We start from the raw sequence: 21,222 nt of genomic DNA on the forward strand, positions 1-21,222 counted from the left end.
ATAAATTGTAAAAGTGAAATCAGGGTTCCACTTGAGTGCATGTGACAGAAACCCAACTCACCTTCAGGATGAAAGAGAAATTGCTGGTTTATGTACTTCAAAGCTCTACCAGCTTCAGGAATGGCTGACTCTAGGGCTTCTGTGTTGGCTTATTTCTCTGGAGACTTTCTCCTTGTGCTAACAGGATAGTTCCCAAAGGCTTCAGGCTCGTAATTAATCAGCTCAATAATTCCAGTGGAAAGAAAACTTCCCCTTTCCATTTGGGCCAGAAAAAAATCACCAGACTGGCTGACTATTGGCTCAAACTGGGTCATAGGCCCATCCCTGAAATAATCACAGTGACTGTGATTGGCCCTGCATAGGCCACAGGTTGGACTCTGGTGCCTCTGTGAGAGGTGATGCCAACCCTCATAAAATATCCTAAGGAATTTTCCTTAGGAAAAGTCTGTTCTTCAGGGAAGGGGAAATAGAATCAGGGCCGCTGGGATCCCCCACATTAATACAGCTGACTCCAGGGACATCCAGTTGAAAATACAGGGTCATCTTTCAAGTGATCACACACTTGTTTTTCCTCTAGGATTGGAAGGAAGAATGCATCCCTCTTAGCCAGTGACATGTTTGTGGGCAGCAGGACAGAGTCTGGGTAGGACCTCCGTAGAGAGCCAGGTATAGGCTTAGGGGCAGCTCTCCATGGTGTGGAGTGAAGTGAAGGGCAGAGAACACCTTGGGTGCCTAGGGAGCAGGGCAGAGTGGTCCTCCCTTGACAACCAGTGAGATTGGAAGATGACAGGCAGAGCAGCTGTGCAACCCAGCGGGAAGGTTTCCCTATCATTTAGATCTGTATTCAAACCCCAGCTCAGCCACTATTATAGGTGATGTCGCCTCTCTGAGCATAGCTTTTTATCCCCGGTGGAATGGAACTACCCCTCCCTGCCCCTGGTGGTTTTGAGGATTAAACAAGATGGTCTCTCTAGCTGCAGAACACTGTCCCTGGCACATGGTGGGGCTGGTGACAATTGTGATTATCGCAGGCTCTGGGTCTGCACAGTGTGTTCTGGGAGGGGTCTGGCCGGCATGGGGGCCGCCTTGCTCCTGTTGAGACTGATTTGGGCCTTAGTCATGGCTGGCCTGAGTCAGCATGTGGGAGGTCCCTGCTGACATGGCTTAAATTAGCTGGAGTTTGAGGCCTCTAGATAGGAGCAGGCAACAGGGAACTCCTGTCTGTCTCCTTCCCTGTTGCTGCAGGGCTCACCTCCCTCCTCATGAAGCTCCTCAGCATGGGCGGACATGTTGGACTGGTGCTCAGCATCCATGTCACCACCTTTTGGGGTCCTTCCTGTACTGCAGAGGCTGGAAGGATACAAAGTACCTTTTCGGGACCCCCTCGCAGCTAGGGCTCTGGAAATTATTGAGATTTGAGCAATCAAATACTCATCTACCACCTAACCATGATCCCTGGGGTGAGGAGTTCAGAGGATGTTTTCTGGACCAAAGCTTTGGGTAACACATTGGTGAGGGAAGCATGGGCATCTTGAAAGGCTGTGCCATGACTATTCTTTGCAGGCCAGCGATGATAGTGGGAGATGTCCCCATTGAAATGAGCTCCCTGAATAAATTGTAACAATGGCCATGAATACTTCTCCTCTCATCCACCGCACTCTGCAGCTCTTCCCAGGTGGAGTCTATTGCTCCACACCTTGTCTCTGGGTTTGGACATGTGACCTGCTTTGGAAAAATGGAACAGTAGGAAAGGTGATGCAGGGCAAGGCTTGGAAAGACCTTGTGCATTGGGGCTTGCTTGCTCTTCCCTTTCCTTCTGCCCTTGGAGCCCAGCCCCAGTGAAGTCTGGCTGGACTGCTGGACGATGAGAGGCATGTGCGTCCAGTGCCACTGCACTCTGGCCAACAGCTGGCCAATTGCCAGATATGTGAGTGAGGTTGTCCCGGGTTGTTCAGCCACCAGCCGCTACAGGCACATGAAAGAGCTCAGCAGGAATCAGCTCAGGTTACCCAGAACACAAGAACTGTTCAGCCGGTCCACAGAACTGCGAGCAAAACGAAAGGTTAGTGTTTAAGCCACTAGTTTTGGGGAAGTTAACTGATTCGAGGAAGTAGGAGAGTATGGGAGGTAGCCCCATACTGCAGGAGATAAGGTGGGCTGGAGCAATAATCAGGATGGCTTGGCCCACAGAGATCTTTGGTGGTGTCTAATTGATCATGATGTCCTTGAACTAAGTACATGGCAGCCTACGAAAGTCTGACCTGATCTGCATGCCTCTATGCCATGTTTTCATTTGCATTTGTTCAAATGTTTTCTAATTTCATTTGCAGTTTTTTTTCTTTGACTCATGGGTTATTTATTTATTTATTTATTTATTTATTTATTTATTTATTTGAGATGGAGTCTCCCTCTGTTGCCCAGGCTGGAGTTGCAGTGGCGCAATCTCGGCTCACTGCAAGCTCTGCCTCCCAGGTTCACACTATTCTCCTGCCTCAGCCTCCTGAGTAGCTGGGACTACAGGCACCTGCCACCATGCCTGGCTAATTTTTTGTATTTTTAGTAGAGACGGGGTTTCACCACGTTAGCCAGGATGGTCTGGATCTCCTGACCTTGTGATCCACCCACCTCAGCCTCCCAAAGTGCTGGGATTACAGGCGTGAGCCACCGCACCCGGCCAACTGATGGGTTATTTAGAAGTGTGTTATTTAGTTGGGGATTGACTTCCAATTTAATTCTATTGTTGTCAGAAGAGACACTTCGTGTGATTTTCACCCTTTAAAATATATTGACACTTGCATTATGGTGCAGAATACAGTCTGTTTTGGTCAACGCTGTCTGTGTACTTGAAAGATATGTATTCAGATGTTGGATGGAGTGTTCTATAAATAGTAATTAGATTAAGTTGGTTGATAATGTTGTTCATGTCTTCTATATCAGAGATTGCCAGGCTGGGTGTGGTGGCTCACGCCTGTAATCCCAGCATTTTGGGAGGCCAAGGCAGGTGAATCACCTGAGGTCAGGAGTTTGAGACCACCCTGATCAACGTGGTAAAACTCTGTTTCTACTAAAAATACAAAAATCAGCTGGGCATGGTGGCGCATACTTGTAATCCCAGCTATTCAGGAGGCTGAGGCAGGAGAATCACTTGAACCTGGCAGGCGGAGGTTGCAGTGAGGCGAGATTGTGCCACGGCACTCACACCTGGGTGACAGCGTGAGACTCTGTCTCAAAAAAAAAAAAAAAAAGATTGGCAAACATTTTTTTAAAGAGCCAGATAATAAATATTTTTGTCAGTGGAGGCCATACCATCTCTGTTGCAACTCAGCTACTGAACTCTGCCATTATAGCATGAAGGCAGTCACCAACAGTATATAAAAAAGTGTTTGTGGTTGTTTTCCAATAAAACTTTATTTACAAAAACAAGGTCAATCTGTTTTCAGACCTCTGTTCTATAAGTTTATTGATTTTCTGTCTGCTTGTTCTGTCAGTTATTGAGAAGATGTGTTGAAATCTCCAGCCATAACTGTGGATTTGTCTATTTTTCCTTTTAGTTTTTGCTTCATGTATTTTGAAGCCATGTTATTAGGTGCATTAATATTTAGGATTTTTATGTTTTCTTGACCAAGTAACTCTTTATCATTATGGAATGTCCCTCTTTAGTCCTGGCAATAGTTCTTGTTCTGAAATCTATTTCATATGATATTAGTATTGCGTCCCAGCTTTTCAAAAAGAGTAACTTCATGGTGTGTGTGTATTATATATATGGAATATATATATATTATATATGAAATATATATGTTATATATATGAAATATATACAATACAGAATATATATAATATGGAATATGCATATTATATATGGAATATATGAATATGTATATTATATATGGAATATATAATATATGAAATAATATATAATGAAATATATGTTATATATTTATGTATTATGAAATATATATTATATATTTATGTATTATGAAATATATATTATATATTTATGTATTATAAAATATATATAATATATAATAATATACACAAATAGAATATATATATATTTACACTCCACTTAAAAATTTTTAACCTATCTGTAGCTTTTATATTTAAAATGGATTTCTTGTAGATGGCATATAGTTAGGTCTTATTTTTAAAAAATTTGGCTGTGCGCGGTGGCTCACGTCTGTAATCCCAGCACTCTGGGGGGCTGAGGCAGGTGGATCACCTGAGGTCAGGAGTTCGAGACCAGCCTGGCCAACATGGTGAAACCCCATCTGTACTAAAAATACAAAAACATTAGCCAGGCCTGATGGTGGATGCCTGTAATTTCAGCTACTCGGGAGGCTGAGGCAGGAGAATCTCTTGAACCCGGGAGGCAGAGGTTGCAGAGAGCTGAGATCGCACCATTGCACTCCAGCCTGGGCAACAAGAGCAAAACTGCATCTCAAAAAAAAAAAAATTCGACCTGATAATCTGTGCCTTTTAGTTAGAATGTTAGAACATTTACATTTACTGTGATGATTGATATGGCTTGATTTAAATCTAGCATATTGCTAGTTGCTTTCTATGCCATCTGTTCTTTGTTTTTCCTTCTTTTCCTGCTTTATTTTTCTTCTGCAATGTCTAATATGCTGTTAATCCCATCCATTGTAGTTTTTATTTGTAGAAGCTTAATTTTTGACTTTTTTATATGTTCAATTTCTCTTTTCATCATGTTCATGTTTTCTTCTCCCTTCTTGAACATGTTGAGTATTTTTATAATAATTGTCTTAATGCCGTAATCTAATAATTCTATCATTTGTGTCATTTGTTGATCTGTTTCTATTGATTAATTTTTCTCCTTATATTTTCCTGTTTCTTTGCATGTCTGATGATTTTTGATTGAATAGCAGACATTGTAAGTGTTTCGATCCTGGGTGCTTGATTTTGTCTGTTTGTGCTTTGTTCTGGGATAGAGTTTGATTCTTTTGTGACTTGCTTTTAAGCATTGACCCAGAATAGCCTTTAATCTAGGACTAATTTGGCCCCATTGTTGAGTTCCATTCTGGCCAGTGGGAACATGAACGCTTCCTGGCCCTGTGTCAACCCTAGGGATTGTTCTGTCTGCTACTTTTCAGTGGTTCTTTACCTAGCCTCACAAGTTTCTTCACATACATGCAATGATCAATATTCCACTGACTAACCAAGGAGAGCCCTGTGCAGAACTTCAGTACCACCTACTCCCTCTCTTCAGCTCTCTTTCTGGTACTCTGCCCTGTTAATTCTGTCTACCTTGTCTTTCTGAACACTGTCTCTGTAAATCAGGGAGACCACAAGAGTCTCCCTCCCAGCACTGCTGCCTGAAACTCCCTTCAGAGATGAGACAGCACAGCGATGGCGCTCACCTCATTTGTTTTCATTCCCTCAGAGATCATCATCCTGCACTGTTGGTAAAATCTGAAAAACATTGTTTTGCATATTTTGTTTTGTTTTGTTTAGTTGTTTAAGATGGGAGGGTAAGTCTACTCCCTGTTACACCATCATGACCAGAAGCAGAAGTCGTATAATTTGATCTGTCTAAACACCAACAAAAAAGTTCTTTAGGTCAGGTGACTAGAGCCCTGAATTGAATTGCCATAATAGAGAGTCACAGTCCCTTATCCAGTTCCCAAACCAGAGCCACTTCCCAGACCAGGTATCCCTTGAATAAAGGGGAGGCTGGAATCCCTGAGGAATTACCTTGTGACACTGCCCCCAAGCCAGGCCCAAGAGACTCAGGCATGGTATTCCTTTTATTTTTTTATTTTTTTATTTTTTATTTTTTTTGAGACGGAGTCTTTCTCTGTCCCCCAGGCTGGAGTGCAGTGGCGCGATCTCGGCTCACCGCAACCTCCACCTCCTGGGTTCACGCCATTCTCCTGCCTCAGCCTCCCGAGTAGCTGGGAATACAGGCGCCCGCCAACACGCCCGGCTAATTTTTTGTGTTTTTAGTAGAGACGGGGTTTCACCGTGTTAGCCAGGATGGTCTCGATCTCCTGACCTCGTGATCCGCCCGCCTCAGCCTCCCAAAGTGCTGGGATTACAGGCTTGAGCCACCGCGCCCGGCTGGTATTCCTTTTAGAAGTGCTGAGAAAAGTTACTCTTTCTCTGCTGGGATTGCTTAGCTAGGAAGAGGTGAGGATAGAGATGCTGTGGCCATTGTGGGGTGAGTCAAGACATGTGGAGGAAACAAGAACAAAGAAATGGACACAGCCTGGTTCCTGAAGCCATCTTTTGAGCCCCCACACCAGCCTTGTGGGTCATGGTTGTTCAGTCTCATGAGCCAATGTATTACCTGTTTTGCTTAAGTCGCTTTGAGGTGGGTTTCTGTGTTGGGTTGAGACCTGAGGAATTTGTATCAGGGCGTGAAAGGAGCTTCTTGAGAGAGGAAGCACTCCCAGGGTCTGGACCACATGAAATAGCCCAGGGAAAATCCAGGCAATGTGAGTCTGCAGATTCCAATTGGGAATGCCAGCTAGGGATACCAAGGAGCTCACTTAGCCCCAAGAAGATGAGGGGGGCAAACCAGGCATCCCAATTCCAGAGCTCAACCCTTGCCAGGATCCTAGCTGCAGCCCCTCTGGGACTTTCATGTCCTCTTTCTTGTCTCTACAAGCATATGTGACATCTGACTTGTGACAGGTCTGGGGCTAGTGCTCCAGTGGGGAGGTATATTCAGCTTTTCTTGCATTGCTATAAAAAAATAACTGAGACTGGGTAATTTATAAAGAAAAGAGGTTTAATTGGTTCATGGTTCTGCAGGCTGTACAAGCATGGTGCTGGCATCTGCTTGGCTTCTGGGGAGGCCTCAAGAAGCTTGCAGTCATGGTGGAAGGCAAAGCAGGATCAGGTACTTCATACAGCAAAAGCAGGAGCAAAAGAGAGAGAGAGTGGGAGGGGGGAGGTGGCACACACCTAAACAACTAGATCTTGTGAGAACTTACTATAGTGAGGACAGCACCAAGCCATGAGGGGTCCATCCCCATGACCCAAACTCCTACCACCAGGGCCCATCTCCAACACTGGGATTACAATTCAACATGAGATTTGGTGGGGATAAATATCTAAACCATATCAGGAGGAGAAAGGGAGGCACAGGGGTTTCTGCATTCCTTGAGGGTAAGGTCCAAGCAGGAGGCTGGGAGCTGATTTTCTACACAGGCTACCCTGCCTCTTCTCCACACTATCATACTCTGGGTGGTGTCCTTAGATATGCACATCTCCCCTCCCAGCCCCCAGACTTCTCAGATATCACTGAGCCCCAATTGCACTGAATCCAGTATCCCCCTCACCATGTACCTCCCTCACCCAGCCCACTATCCATCCAGGAGCCATTCAGGGGTGCATCCTTAGTTCTAGGCCCTAGACCAAGCTCTGGGGCTACAGTATTGCCAGATACGTCCCTTCTTTCTACAAGTGGAGGTGAAATTCAGCCAGTCCTGGAAAGCCCCAGCATGGCTCCACGTGAATGCATTGCCAAGAAGAAGCAGAAGTGTGTGTGAGTTCTTGCCCACTAGGATGGCTATAGTAAATTAGACAGACCAAAATTACTGTCGAGGGTGTAGAGAGATGGGAATGCTCATACACTGCTGGTGGGAATGTAAGGTGGTGTAGCTGCTTTGGAAAATAATTTGGTGGCCGGCCGGGTGTGTAATGGTGGCATGCCTCACGCCTGTAATCCCAGCGCTTTGGGATGCTGAGGTGGGAGGATCGCTTGAGGCCAGGAGTTCAAGACCAGCCTGGGTAACATAGCGAGACCTCATCTTAAAAAGAAAACAAAAATAATTTGGTGGTTTCTCAAACAGTTAAACATAACACTACCATACAACCCAGCAATTCCACTCCTAGGTGGAATAAAATGAAAATAAGAGAAATGAAAGCATATGCCCACACAGAAACTTGTACATTAATGTTCTTAGCAGCATTATTCATAATAGTCAAAGAGTAGAAACAACCCAAATGCTCATCAACTGATGAATGGATAAACAGTATGTGGCATAATGAAACATTATGCAGCTATGAAAAGGAATGAAGCCCATTTACATGCTCCAGCATGATGAACCTTGAAAACATTAAACTAATTGAAAGAAGCCAGTCACAAAAGGCCACATATTGTATTTGTTACCACAAGTTGTTGAATTCTATGCTTGAAATGGATGAGTTTTATGACATGTAAAATACACCTCAGTAGTTTTTTCTTTTTAAAAAAAAGTGTGTTAGGAGACTGACGAGGAGTAATGTGGGTGGACGGTGGAGATGGAAGACTCAGTCCTGAGGTTTGCCTTTCTTAATAGTTCTGAAATCTGCCCAATTCTCTCCATTCCTACTGCCACCACCTGGACCAAGCTGCCATCATCTGTCTGTTTGTTTCCCTGACCACTGCCACAGTGTCCTCACTGACCTCCCCATACCTGCTCCTTTGCCCTCTCCATTTACTGGCCACACCACAGTCAGATGGGGGTCTTTTTTGCAATGTGGCTTTGATTGGATCACTGCTGCTTAGAAAAAAGCATAGGCACAAATCTCTGAGCTAGGCAAGCATTCGTAGATATGACACCAAAAGTACAAGCAACTAAAGAGGAGGAAAGCCAGATGAATTGTACTTCATCAATATTTAAAACTTCGTGTTTCAAAAACACTATCAATAAAATGAAAAGACAAGCCACAGAATGGGAGAAAGTATTTGCAAGTCGTATCTCTGATGAAGGTCTAGTGTCTAGAATATATAAAGAACTCCTTAAACTCAACAATAAAAAGACAAATAATCCAATTTTTTAAATGGACAAAAGACTTGAATGGGCATTTCTCCAAAGAAGATAGACAAGTGGCAACAAACACTTGAAATAATGCTCAGCATCAGTAAAACGATGTGCATCAGAAAATGCACATCAAAGCCACAGTGAGCCACCACTTTACATCCACTAGGGTGGCTGTAATAAAGATAGAAGATAGCAATGGTGAGGATGTTGAAGCATTGGAACCCTCTTGCATTGCTTCTGGGGAATGTAAGAAGGTGCAGCCATTTTTGGAAACAAGTAGGCAGTTTCTCAAAAAGTTAAACATAAAGCTACAATATGACCCATCTTCTGCTCCTAGGTATATATCCAAGAGAACTGAAAACAAATGTTCAAACAAAAACTTACATTATGTTCAAAGCAGCAACATTCCTAATAGCTAAAGGCTATAAACAACCCAAATTGTCCACCAACTGATGAATGGATGGGCAAAGTATGGAATGTCAATGCCATGTAATTTTATTTAGCCATAAAAAGAGTGAAAAAGTGATATGTAAATTATATCTTTTTGGAACATAAATATTTTAATTGTCTAAAATGATATTTTCTTTAAGAGTTATCTTCAGTTCAAAGCTCACTTTTTGAAGTGTCACATCCATCAACCTTTTAAGAGACATAAAATTATGAGAAGATATCACCAGAAGCTATGTAAACATTTCAGCTAAAGGCAAAAGGAAAGCTAAGGGTGTTTGCACAAGGAAACCCAAAGAAGACAACCAGAAGGAAACAAGTTCAACATGGCCATACCAATCTGGGTAAAAGAACTAGAGTGGAAACCCAAGCTGCCGAGAAAGCAGGAGAGGGAAAGAAAACTTGGTTCAAACAGATCGCACAAGGAAACCCAGTACAAATCTTGGCTTTGGCATTATGTTGGTAACCCTTATTTTTGGTCATAGGTGACTCTAATATTAGTCCTATTGCTGCAAAACCAGTCCAAATGCTACCCGCTAAAAAGAAATCTCTCATTGACTTGTTGGGTAGGTGGTACCCATGTCCTCCCCCACCAAGAGATCAGTTCTGGCAAGAGGGCTCCAGTGCATCTTGATGGCGTTGTTGGTAGGATGCCCAGTGATGTTCTGCTGCCTGAGATACAAGGTGGGAGGAGAGTGCAATTCGTTCATTACTCAATCAACATCTTGGCCTTGAAGAAGCAACACAGGTAGAAAACCTGCCAGGTGGCTAGTCCAATGAAGCAGAACATTAAAGAGACACTGAAGTACAGGGCTCAAGTGTTTGTTAATTCACTGGTATCACACATCTCCTCTCTCTTCTTCACGTAGCAAAATCATTAACAATAGATTCTGACAGGTCTTCTAGGCATTGCAGCTCCATCTATAATGGTTTAAGCTTCTTGACTTTTGTAATCTCCTTGTAATTTCTTCTTTGCCTCTACTCCATGCTTCATGTCTAGGATTACAAATTGAGCAGGTATCCATCCTGCTTCCTTGCTCTCAAATCACACTTCAAACATGTCATAATCTTCCAGGATAAAGGCGAATTTCCCTTTGGTTGCATCCTCTTTGGAGTAGAGAATGTGGCCAGCAGAATCTGTGACATTGAGGTGGCTGTGCAGGCTGCCAGCACCCCCAGACTGGTTGGAGATCTCGTACGCACCCATCACTAGCAGGTCCTTGTGGATCTCCTCGCGGAGGAACTTTCAGGAGTTAATGGGCAGGTGGAAGGAGATGGTGAGGACCAGGCTGGGGCTGAGCAGAAACAAAAACAGCCATGCCAACATTGTTACTGAAAAAAAAAAAAAAAAAAAAGGAGTGAAGAGTGAAGCACTGATGTATGCTATGCCATAGATAAACCATAAAATATGTTACGTGAAAGAAGCCAGACACAGAAGGCTGCATGTATAATTGCATTTACATGAAATGTCCAGCAAAGGCAAACCCATAGAGACAGAATGTAGATGAGAGCTTTCCAGAGGTTGGGGGATAGGGTGAGTGAGGAGTGACTGCTAAGGGGCACAGAGATTCTTTATGGGGTGATAAAAATATTCTGAAATTAGAACAGTGGTATTAGATAGGAGTGATGGTTGCAAAATCTGGATATACTCAAAACGACTGAAACACGGAGGAAGTTTTTTTTTGTTTTTTTTTTTTTTTGAGACGGAGTCTTGCTCTGTCGCCCAGGCTGGAGTGCAGTGGCGCGATCTCGGCTCACTGCAACCTCCGCCTCCCGGGTTCACGCCATTCTCCTGCCTCAGCCTCTCCGAGTAGCTGGGACTACAGGCGCCCGCCACCACGCCCGGCTAATTTTTTGTATTTTTGGTAGAGATGGGGTTTCACCGTGGTCTCAATCTCCTGACCTCGTGATCCGCCCGCCTCGGCCTCCCAAAGTGCTGGGATTACAAGCGTGAGCCACCGCGCCCGGCCCATGGAAGTTTTTAAGGTGAATTTATGGTAAGTGAATTATACCTCAACAAAAAATATTAACAAGTAATAAGACACTCCAAATTTTAGTTATGTACATGGCCACCCAGCTAGAGACCACATTTCCCAGCCTCTTTGTAATCAGCATGGTCATGTGATTAAGCTTGGGCCAACGAGATTCCAGGAGAAGTGATGAGCCCCAACAAACTGTTTCCTCTGGAGTCCTCATTCTCCTTCCCCTAGGCTGGAGGGCAAACATGGAGGTGATCATTGTGCCACCAGGGGCTAGACAGAGACAAAACCCGAGGATGGTAGAGCAACAAGATGGAAGGAACCTGGGTCTCCAGATACTCTTGTGGAGAAGAGCTGCCCTGCCAGCCCTGGGCTGCTCCTCAGCAGACTGCTTCTTGAGGAGGGAATTAGCTAAAGCCATGAGGAGACTCATTTTTTCCCTCTGCTTCCTGCTTTGACATGTCCCTCCCTGAGGCAATGAGTACAGAAATGACCTGATGACCTGAATAGGGGAGGAGGTAAAAGAGGGCTTGAAGGAAGTCTCTGGGCAAAAAATTGATAATTTTAAAAACATCTTCCCACAGCAGTACTTCTCATGGCTCTTAGGATGAAGCTCAGAATACTAAATATGCCCCTCCAACGTGCCTGGGATCTGGCCAGATCCTGGATCAAGACCAGGATGTGGCCTTGCCTCTGCTTCCAATTTAGCGCAGGTTCTCCAGGTACTTGTATGGAATGGCCACTTCAGAACACTTTCCACTTTGTCTCATTATACATTAATTTGTGCTTCCTCTTGGTTGATGTCTGTCTTCTCCATGAGGCTGTGAATCTGAGGAAGTCAGAGACTGTATCTGTTTAATAGACGATGGCTAGCACTTGGTGCATGATAAATGCTTCATACCATTTGTTGAAAAAAAAAAAAAACTAAATGAACTAGGGAAGGTGTTGTAAATTAGGGGCTTTTGTTAGTCTGAACTATTGACTTCAAATGACAGAATTGCAACCCAAATACATAGGCAAAAACAAGTGGGTATGGCTGATGTAACTGGGAATTATAAGGCACTAGACAGAGACAATAAAACCAGTCTCTCTCCATTACCGTCTCTACTTTCCTCTACGTGGGCTTCTTACAAGGTGGCACAGAAATCCCCGGTACTCTCAGGCTCTTGTCCCTCCAGTTGAGCTACTTTGTGGGAAAAAAGGACTTTTAAATTTTCCAGTGATTCCAGCAAAAGTCCCAGAATTTACTCTAATTGGTCTAGTGTGTGTCATGTGATCACCAATGATCCAATCACTGAGGCCAAGGACATCTGGTACTGTCTTATTTTTGAAGTGATGTTTGAGCCTACACTGAATTCAGGATAGAGGAGATTTGTGAAAGTGGAGACGAGGAAAGGGCTTTTCTCAGCAGTGTTTGAGGGTAGGCACAGTGTGGGGGGCAAAAATAAAGCCTATATTGGGGCATAGGTTCATGAGAAAGGCAGCTTAGAGTCGTGATTAGAACTCAAGATGTGGTATTAATAGGCCTAGGTGAAGTGAGCAGAGGCTCTGCCACTTACTAGTCGGGGCATCTTGGTTGAGTCTTCACTTTGCCTTGCCTTGATTTCCCCACCCATAAAATGGGGATTAAAAAAAATCCTAAGTTAGAGGGGTCTTGGGAGAATTTCATGAGACAAAGTACATAAAAGAACTTTGTAGTCAGGAAAGTGGACAAAGATAGAAGCCAACATGAAGCTGCAAAGGTGGGGACTCAGATAGTAAAGTCCTTGAGTGCTATGAGAAGGTGTTAAGAGAGGGAATGTGTTCGTTGGTTTCTGTCCATTGCATGTAATAGATGACCAACTATAAGTCTTTGTCAATGGTAATTATTTTCTCACATAACATGAAGCCCAGAGGATTGGGCAGCTCCAAGTTTGGATAGGTTAGTGGCTCACAAATGCCAGCAGGAATGGACCCATAAATGGGGCCAGGTGCCATTCATTTTCCTCTTACAATCCTCAGCATGTTCATGGTCATGCATTGACTGCTTTGGATCTATTTGCCAAGAACAGACAAGACCACATCTGGCAAAGAAGATGTGCATCTTCTCTACCATCACAGGAAAGCTTTCAGTTGGGGTTCTTGTTTGCAAGCAGTGCAAACTGACTCCATGTAACTTAAGCTTATACCATCTCCCCAAAAGGAGTTTTCCCAATGGTATATTAGTTAAAATTAGATTTTCTGCAAGTAATAGACAATCTCAAAATAATGGTGGTTTAAATAAGATGGGAATGTATTTCTTATTTTTGAGAAGTCCATAGGTGGACAATCCACGGCTGCTGTGGATTTGCAGAGCGCTAGGGACCCAGGCTCTTCCCAGCTCAACACTCTGCCATCCTAGATGAAGGTCTTCATCCCATGGCTCAAGATGGCAGCTAGAGTTCTGCCATCATATCTGCATGTCAGGCAGCAGGATGGGGAAAAGGAGAGAGAAGAGAGGACAAATTCCAAATGAAAACGTATGTCCACACAAAGACCTATATGAGAACAGTTAGAGATGCTTTATTCATACTGCCCAAGACTGAAAGCAACACAATTTTCTGTCAACTGATGAATGGATGAACACATTGTGGTTTATCCATGAAATGGAACACTATACAGCAATAAAAGGGATAGAGCTATTGATACATGCAACGGTACAAATGAATTAGAAGGCATCATGCAAGGCAGAAGCTGCATAACCTTTATGACCTAGACTTGAATGTCACATAGCATAATTTCCACCACCATGATAGAAATGGTCAAAAACCTGTCCAGACTCAAGGGGAGGGATCAAAGGGAGATAATGTCAAGGAATTGACATCTATGTTTAATGTGTTGACTACGCCTTCCACGTGCACCACTGCCTCTTCCCTTCTCGCTTGGGAACTCTAGTCTCGCCTCGGGTTGCAATGGACCCCAACTGCTCCTGCGTCGCTGGTGTCTCCTGTGCCTGCGCTGGCTCCTGCAAGTGCAAAGAGTGCAAATGCACCTCCTGCAAGAAGAGCTGCTGCTCCTGCTGCCCTGTGGGCTGTGCCAAATGTGCCCAGGGCTGCATTTGCAAAGGGGCATCAGGGAAGTGCAGCTGCTGCGCCTGATGTTGGGACAGCCCTGCTCCCAAGTACAAATAGAGTGACCCGTAAAATCCAGGATTTTTTGTTTTTTGATACAATCTTGACCCATTTGCTACATTCATTTTTCTGTGAAATATATGAATAATAATTAAACACTTAGACTTGAAACAAAAAAAAAATTACCACAGTGTTATCTTGGACCAGAGGTAGAGATGGGTGGTTAATAGTGTTTGATGATGCTGAGTGGACAAATAGATTGAGGCAAAGGGAGAAATTACTAGATTCAACAATTAATCCATCCCCATGGAATTCTTTCAAGAGCTTAAGGGGGAGGTGGGAAAGCCAAGACAACCAGCGCTGGCTGCAGAAATGCAGCACATCTAAGGTAGATGGCTTAGCAGAATAGAGATCTCCTGCAGACTCCTCTTAGGAACTTCTGAGAAGAGTTGTCTACACTCCTGTCTTCTGCTTCTTTAACTGCCTGCCCACTCCCTCAGCCTTGGCCACCTGGATTCTGCTCCCACTGCCATTGAAACTTCTCTGGAAGGTACTCCTCTCCTCTGCTTGGGCCACCTGAAGCACTCGATGTGTGGATCCCACCCTTTTCCTTTGATTTCTTCTACTGGTTGTACTCTCTTAAATTCCTCCTGATTTCATGCCCACTCCTTCTTTGATGCCAACTGTCTCTTCTATCACCTCAAAGTCAGTGTTTTCCAATGATATTCCCTGGTTCCTCTTCTCTCTCAGCCCACTCTTGTCCATGCTGTGGCTTCAGTCTTTACCTCTTTGTTGATAATTTTCAAATCTTGGTCTGAAGTGTAGGCTCCTGTCTTGTACTTCAGACCTCGTTACTGCATCATTTCCTGAACGGTGTAATGCCACACAGGCATCTCAAATTTGGAATACCCAGAGTTGAACTCATGATCTCTCCTTTTCATCATGCTTGCTTCCTCTTCCCAGGTCCCTGTCTCTGTGAAGGGTCCCACCAACTATGAAGCTATCAGATAAAAATCTTCACATCATCCTGTTATCTTTCTTTTTCCTGTATCCAATCAATCAGTAGGGTCTCTTGGATTCACCTCCTAAGTGTTTCTTCTGCTCATCTTCCTCTCCATCTTCACTGTTAGCCACTTCAGTTCCTACTTCCATCAATGGCAGATTAAGTTTTCCAGACCAACCCTTCCTCCGAGAATAACTAGAAAATCTGGACTAAATATTTTTAAAAATCTCTTTAAAGAGCTACTATAGCAATGAGAGATTGCAGGGCTAAGATAATTGGAGTTAGGTTGGTAAAAATCTGTGTAGTCCCAGCTACTCGGGAGACTGAGGCAGAATTGCTTGAACTTGGGAGGCGGAGGTTGCAGCGAGCCAAGATGGTGCCACTGCACTCCAGCCTGGCAACAGAGCGAGATCTGAAGTTGATGGTAAGCCCTAGATCAGCCACTAAGGATAGAAGGGACACCCAGAGATGGGTGTCTGGCAGATGGGAGTCTGGCATTTGGTACCATTTCCCTCTCAAGGCTGATTCTGAAAGGCTGAAAAGTTAAGAAGTAAACCGAACTCTTTTTTTTTTTTTTTTGAGACAGTTTGGCTCTGCACCCAGGCTGGAGTGCAGTGGCATGATCTTGGCTCACTGCAACCTTCCCCTCTTGAGTTCAAGTAATTCTCCTGCCTCAGCTTCCCAAGTAACTGGGGTTACAGGCATGCAACACCATGCTTGGCTAATTTTTTTATTTTTTCAGTACAGACGGGGTTTCACCATGTTGGCCAGGCTGGTCTTGAACTCCTGACCTCAAGTGATCAGCCTGCCTTGGCCTCCCAAAGTGCTGGGATTACAGGCGTGAGCCACCGTGCCCGGCCGTAAACTGAACTCTTGACAGATTCATCGTCCTGAGAAGATAAGAAACAGAGGTCAGAAATTGCCCAGAAGCAGGGGCCTTGATAAAATCCCCAGGTTCAGACCCCAAAGGGCACTACACCCTGGAAGCAAGTTTGTACTTCTGGCCTGACAGCATGAGGAGCTCTATGGACCTTGCCGCAATCAAAACTGGTAAAAAGTTATTCTAAAACAATCACTCTGGAAATGGTCCTAAGAACATACGGCAAATGAAGAAATATTTATTCAAGCAAATCTCCTAAAACTCAGTCTGTGGTACTTGAACCAAGACCCTCTTTCCCATTGCTCCCAGCTCAGTGAGATAGTGAAACCCTGCATCGTGCTAGTATAGTCAAGGACACAGGACTCCTTCCCCCCGCTACCCTGCAGCTTTCTGTTGAAGGGCTATCCTCCTGGGAGGGGCAGATCTTCAGATTTTTCTCATTCTGCCCACAGCTACCTGTTTCTGAGGCTAAATTCTGGGCAAGTGCATCTCAGAAGTGGAGGCTCCCTTCTGCCCAGCACCCCCTACTTATAGGACAAAGGCTCAGTACAGGGCACAGAACCACCGAGAATCCCTGGGGCCCCTACTGCTCACCCCTTGTCCTGTGGGATGAAGGATCCACGCTGGGAAAGGTAAGCTAAGGAGACCTGGGGCTGCTGCCGCCCCCTCTGCACTGAGTGCTCAGTTCCTAAAACTGGGGTGTCACTGAGAGGAGAGCATGCCATTGTTCTTGCCCCAAGCACCAGAGCTGTGGCTCAGAGATTTTGCCCAGAGAGAGAAGCAAGCCATAAAATAGAAAACTCCAATCTCTCCCCAAAGGAACTGACTTTACATGCAACAGAGTTTGGAGAAATTCAAGCCTAAGAGCACTCTGAAACTCAGTGGAGGTTGTGGTGAAAGGCCATGAGGGGGATGTTGCTAGATTCAGTGGAGAAACAGGCTAAACTGCAAGCTGGCTAGTTTGCTGAATAGAAACGGGGAAGAGACAGCTGGGAGGGGCCCTCTTGGGAGTTAGAACAAGTTTCAAACACTAACCTTGGGAATTATTTGTGCAGTTTAGGCCAAGTGCAAAGTCAGAGGGGACACAGTCCACATGAGACTGCCCTTACTTTTAATATTAATTGCAAGTTTGGGAGGTCCCCAAGTTTTGACAGTTCACTGGAAAGACTCACAGAACTCACTAAAAGCTGTTAAATTCACAGTTACAGTTTATCACAGGGAAAGGATGCAGATTGAGATTAGTCAGAGAAAGAGGTAAAGAGGGCATAGTCCAGGAAAATACCAAAGCAGAACTTAATTGTTTTTTAAAGAGAACCAGGAATGATAAATAACACGGCTAATACAATAAAAACTATAAATATATAGTTGCTCTCCTTTCTCCTCACAGCTTCTTTGAGACCTGAAGTTATATAAAGTAATAATTATAACACTGTAATATTGGGTTTATAACATTCATAAATGTAATATATAAAAATAACAATAATACTGTAAAAAAGGGGGAAAAGTGAATAGAGCTATTAGAAGCAACATCTCACTGGAGTTAAGTTAGTAAAAATCTGAAGTTGATGGTAAGCCCTAGATCAACCACTTAGGAAATACCTCAAAAGGATATAATGAAGATAACATTACATAGGTTTAAAGGCTAAATCAGAAAATATTTAATGCAAAGGGAAGGAGTAAAGTAGGAATAGAGGAACAAAAAAGACAGTAGACAGAGGAAAAAAAGTAAAATAGCAGATGTAGATCTGATTATATCAATAATAACATTATATAAAAATGGATTAAACAGTCTAGTCAAAAGTCAGAGATTGTCACACGGGATAAACAAACAAGACCCAACTATACATTGTCTAAAGGAGCCACACTTTAGAGTTACAGATACAAATAGACTGAAAAAAAGAATTGGAAAAAGATATATTATGCAAACAGCAAACACAAGAGGGCTGGATTGGCTATACTAATGTCATGTAAAATAGACTTTTAGCTGGACTGAATAAGTAAAAGAGAGAAAAGACTCAATATCTAGAATCAGGAATGAATGAGGGAATATTATTACTGACCTTACAGAAATAAAAATGATTATAAATGAAAACTATGATCAATTATATGCTAATAAATTAGGTAACCTAGATGAAATGGGCAAATTCCTAGAAAGGCACAAACTACTAAAACTAATTCAAGAAGAAACAAACAATCTGAAAAGACCTGTAACAAGAAAAAGATTGAGTTAGTAAACAACAATAACAACAACAGAACTACTCCCAAAGAGAAACTCAGGGCCAGATGACTTCTGGTGAATTCTACCAAAAATTTAAAGAATTTCACAAGTTTTTCTCCAAAAAAAAAGAAGATGAGAGAACAATTCCTAACTCTATGATGCCAGCAGTACACTGATACCAAAACCAGACAAAATTACATGAGAAGAAAACTACAGACCAATATCTCATGATTATGAATGCAAAACTCCTACACAAAATACTGGCAGACTCAATCCAGCAACATATATAACAAATTATACACTATAACCAAGGGGGATCTTTTCAAGAATGTAAGGTTAGTTAACATTTAAAAATCAATCAGTGCAATACACCATATCATCAGAATGAAGGACAAAACCAAATGATCATCTCAATAGATGCAGAAAAAGGCATTTGACAAAATCCAACAACATTTCACAATAAAAACATTCATCAAACCTGTGGTAGAAGGGAACTTCCTCAACCTGATAAAGGACATCTACAAAACACCTACTGCTAACATCATACCAAATCATGAAAGACTGGATACTTTTTCTCTAGGATCAGACACAAGGCAAGGATACCCACTCTTGCCACTTCTATTCAACACTATACTAGAGGTTCTAGCAGGCTAGTTGGTCAATTAAAAGAAATATAATGCATTCATATTGATAAGAAAGGAGTAAAATTATCTCTATTCACAGAAGACATAATATTATAAACAGAAAATCCTAAGGAACTCACTAGAGAAAGTATTAGAGCTAATAAATGAATTAAGCATGGTTGCAAAATACAAGATCAATATACAAAAGTCAATTGTATTTCTATACACTTGCAATGAACAATCTAAAAATGAAAGTAAGAAAACAATTCAATAGCAAATAGCACCAAAAACCTAAAATCCTTAGTGATAAATTTAACAAAAGAAGTGTAAAACACATAGTCTGAAAACTACAAAACATTTTTATTAAGCAATCTAAAGAAAATAGAAACAATTAGCCAGGCGTGGTGGTGCAGGCCTATAATCTCAGCTGCTTGGGAGGCTGAGGCAGGAGAATTACTTGAACCCAAGAGACAGAGGTTGCAGTGAGCTGAGATCAAGCCATTGCACACTCCAGCCTGGGCAACAAGAGCGAAGCTACGTCTCAAAAAAAAAAAAAAAAGAGGAAATAGAAATAAATGGAAGAACATCTCATATTCATGGATCAGAAGTGTTAATATTGTTAAAATGACAATATTCCCCAAATTGATCTACAGATTCAACAAAATCTCTGTCAGAATCACAGCTGAATTCTTCTAATGGTAAAATAGAAAATCTGGTTCTAAGATTCGTATGGAATTGCGGGGGATCAAGAATAGCCAAAAACAATTCTGAAAAAGAACAAAGTAGGAGGACTTACATGTCCTGATTTTAAAACTCACTACAGGCCAGGCACAGTGGCTTACCCATGTAATCCCAGCACTTTGGGAGGCCGAGGCAGGTGAATCATGAGGTCAAGAGATCGAGACCATCCTGGCCAACCTGGTGAAGCCCCGTCCTACTAAAAATACAAAAATTAGCTGGGCATGGTGGCGCACACCTGTAGTTCCAGCTACTCGGGAGGCTGAGGCAGGAGAATTGCTTGAACCCAAGAGGTGGAGGTTGCAGTGAGCTGAGATCATGCCACTGCACTCCAGCCTGGTGACAGAGTGAGACTCCATCTAAAAAAAAAAAAAAAAAGTACTACAAAGCCACAGTAATCAAGACAGTGTGGTACTAGCATAAGGATAGGCATAAAGACCAATGGAACAGAATAAAAATCTAGAATTAAACCCATGCATTGGTGGCAAACTGATTTTTCACAATGTTGCCAAGATGGGGAAAGAATAGTTTTTTCAGCCAGTGGTACTGGGACAACTGGATAGCCATATGCAAAGGAAAGAAGTTGGACCCTTACCTTACACCATATAAAAAATTAACTCAAAATGGATCAAAGACCTAAATACTCACTGCTATACAGTTTATCCATATAACCAAAATCCACTTGTACCCCAAAGCTGTCAAAGAAAAAAATAGACCTAAAACTATAAAACTATTAGAAGCAATATAGGAGTAAATCTTCAAGACCTCAGATTTGGCAATGATTCTTAGACTGAACACCAAAAGCATAAGCAACAAAAGAAATAAATAGAAAAATTAGAAATTTGTCGAAATTAAAAACTTTTGTGCTTCAAAAGATAACATCAAGAAAGTAAAAAGACAACCCACAGAATGGAATAAAATATTTTCAAATTATGTATCTGATAAAGGACTTGTATCTAAAAATATTTTTTAAAAATCTTACAACTCAATAATTTTCTAAAAAAACAAATAAACGGCTGGGCATGTGGCTCATGCCTGTAATCCCAGCACTTTGGGAGGCCAATGAGGGTGAATCATGAGGTCAGGAGTTCAAGACCAAACTAGCCAAGATGGTGAAACCCCATCTCTACTAAAAATACAAAAATTAGCCAGGCATGGTGGTGGGCACCTGTAATCCCAGCTACTCGGGAGGCTGAGGCAGAAATTTCTTGAACCTGGGAGGTGGAGTTTGCAGTGAGCTGAGAGTGCACCACTGCACTCCAGCCTGGGCAACAGGGTGAGAGTCCGTCTCAAAAAACAAGAACAAAAACAAAAGCAAAAACCATATAAACAAATTCAAGTCCTTTGGCCGTTTCAAAATGGCCAAAGGACTTCAATAGGCATTTCTCCAAAGAAGATATACCAATGTCCAATAAATGTGAAAAAAATGCTCAACATCATTAGTTATCAGGGAAATGCAAATCAAAACCAGGAG

General features: G+C 42.8%; 1 protein-coding gene and 1 pseudogene across 1 annotated transcript; one reads left to right on the forward strand and one right to left on the reverse strand.

Annotated features, from left to right (window-relative positions):
• Positions 1-9,927: 9,927 nt before the first annotated feature.
• LOC116466550 (transmembrane emp24 domain-containing protein 10-like) lies at positions 9,928-10,545 on the reverse strand (annotated as a pseudogene).
• A 3,511-nt stretch (positions 10,546-14,056) lies between these two features.
• On the forward strand, positions 14,057-14,455 carry LOC116466301 (metallothionein-2-like). Its single transcript, XM_032149107.2, has one exon. The coding sequence runs from the start codon at positions 14,128-14,130 to the stop codon at positions 14,311-14,313; it is 186 nt and encodes a 61-aa protein (XP_032004998.1). The 5' UTR covers positions 14,057-14,127; the 3' UTR covers positions 14,314-14,455.
• The last annotated feature ends 6,767 nt before the right edge of the window (positions 14,456-21,222 follow it).

The sequence above is a fragment of the Hylobates moloch genome, unplaced genomic scaffold, assembly GCF_009828535.3.
Source record: "Hylobates moloch isolate HMO894 unplaced genomic scaffold, HMol_V3 SCAFFOLD_4, whole genome shotgun sequence".
In the NCBI taxonomy this organism is placed as follows: Eukaryota; Metazoa; Chordata; class Mammalia; order Primates; family Hylobatidae; genus Hylobates; species Hylobates moloch.

What these genes read in the sequence shown, in the direction of transcription:
- LOC116466301 (XM_032149107.2), top strand. Translation starts at nt 14,128, where the DNA reads ATGGACCCCAACTGCTCCTGCGTCGCTGGTGTCTCCTGTGCCTGCGCT.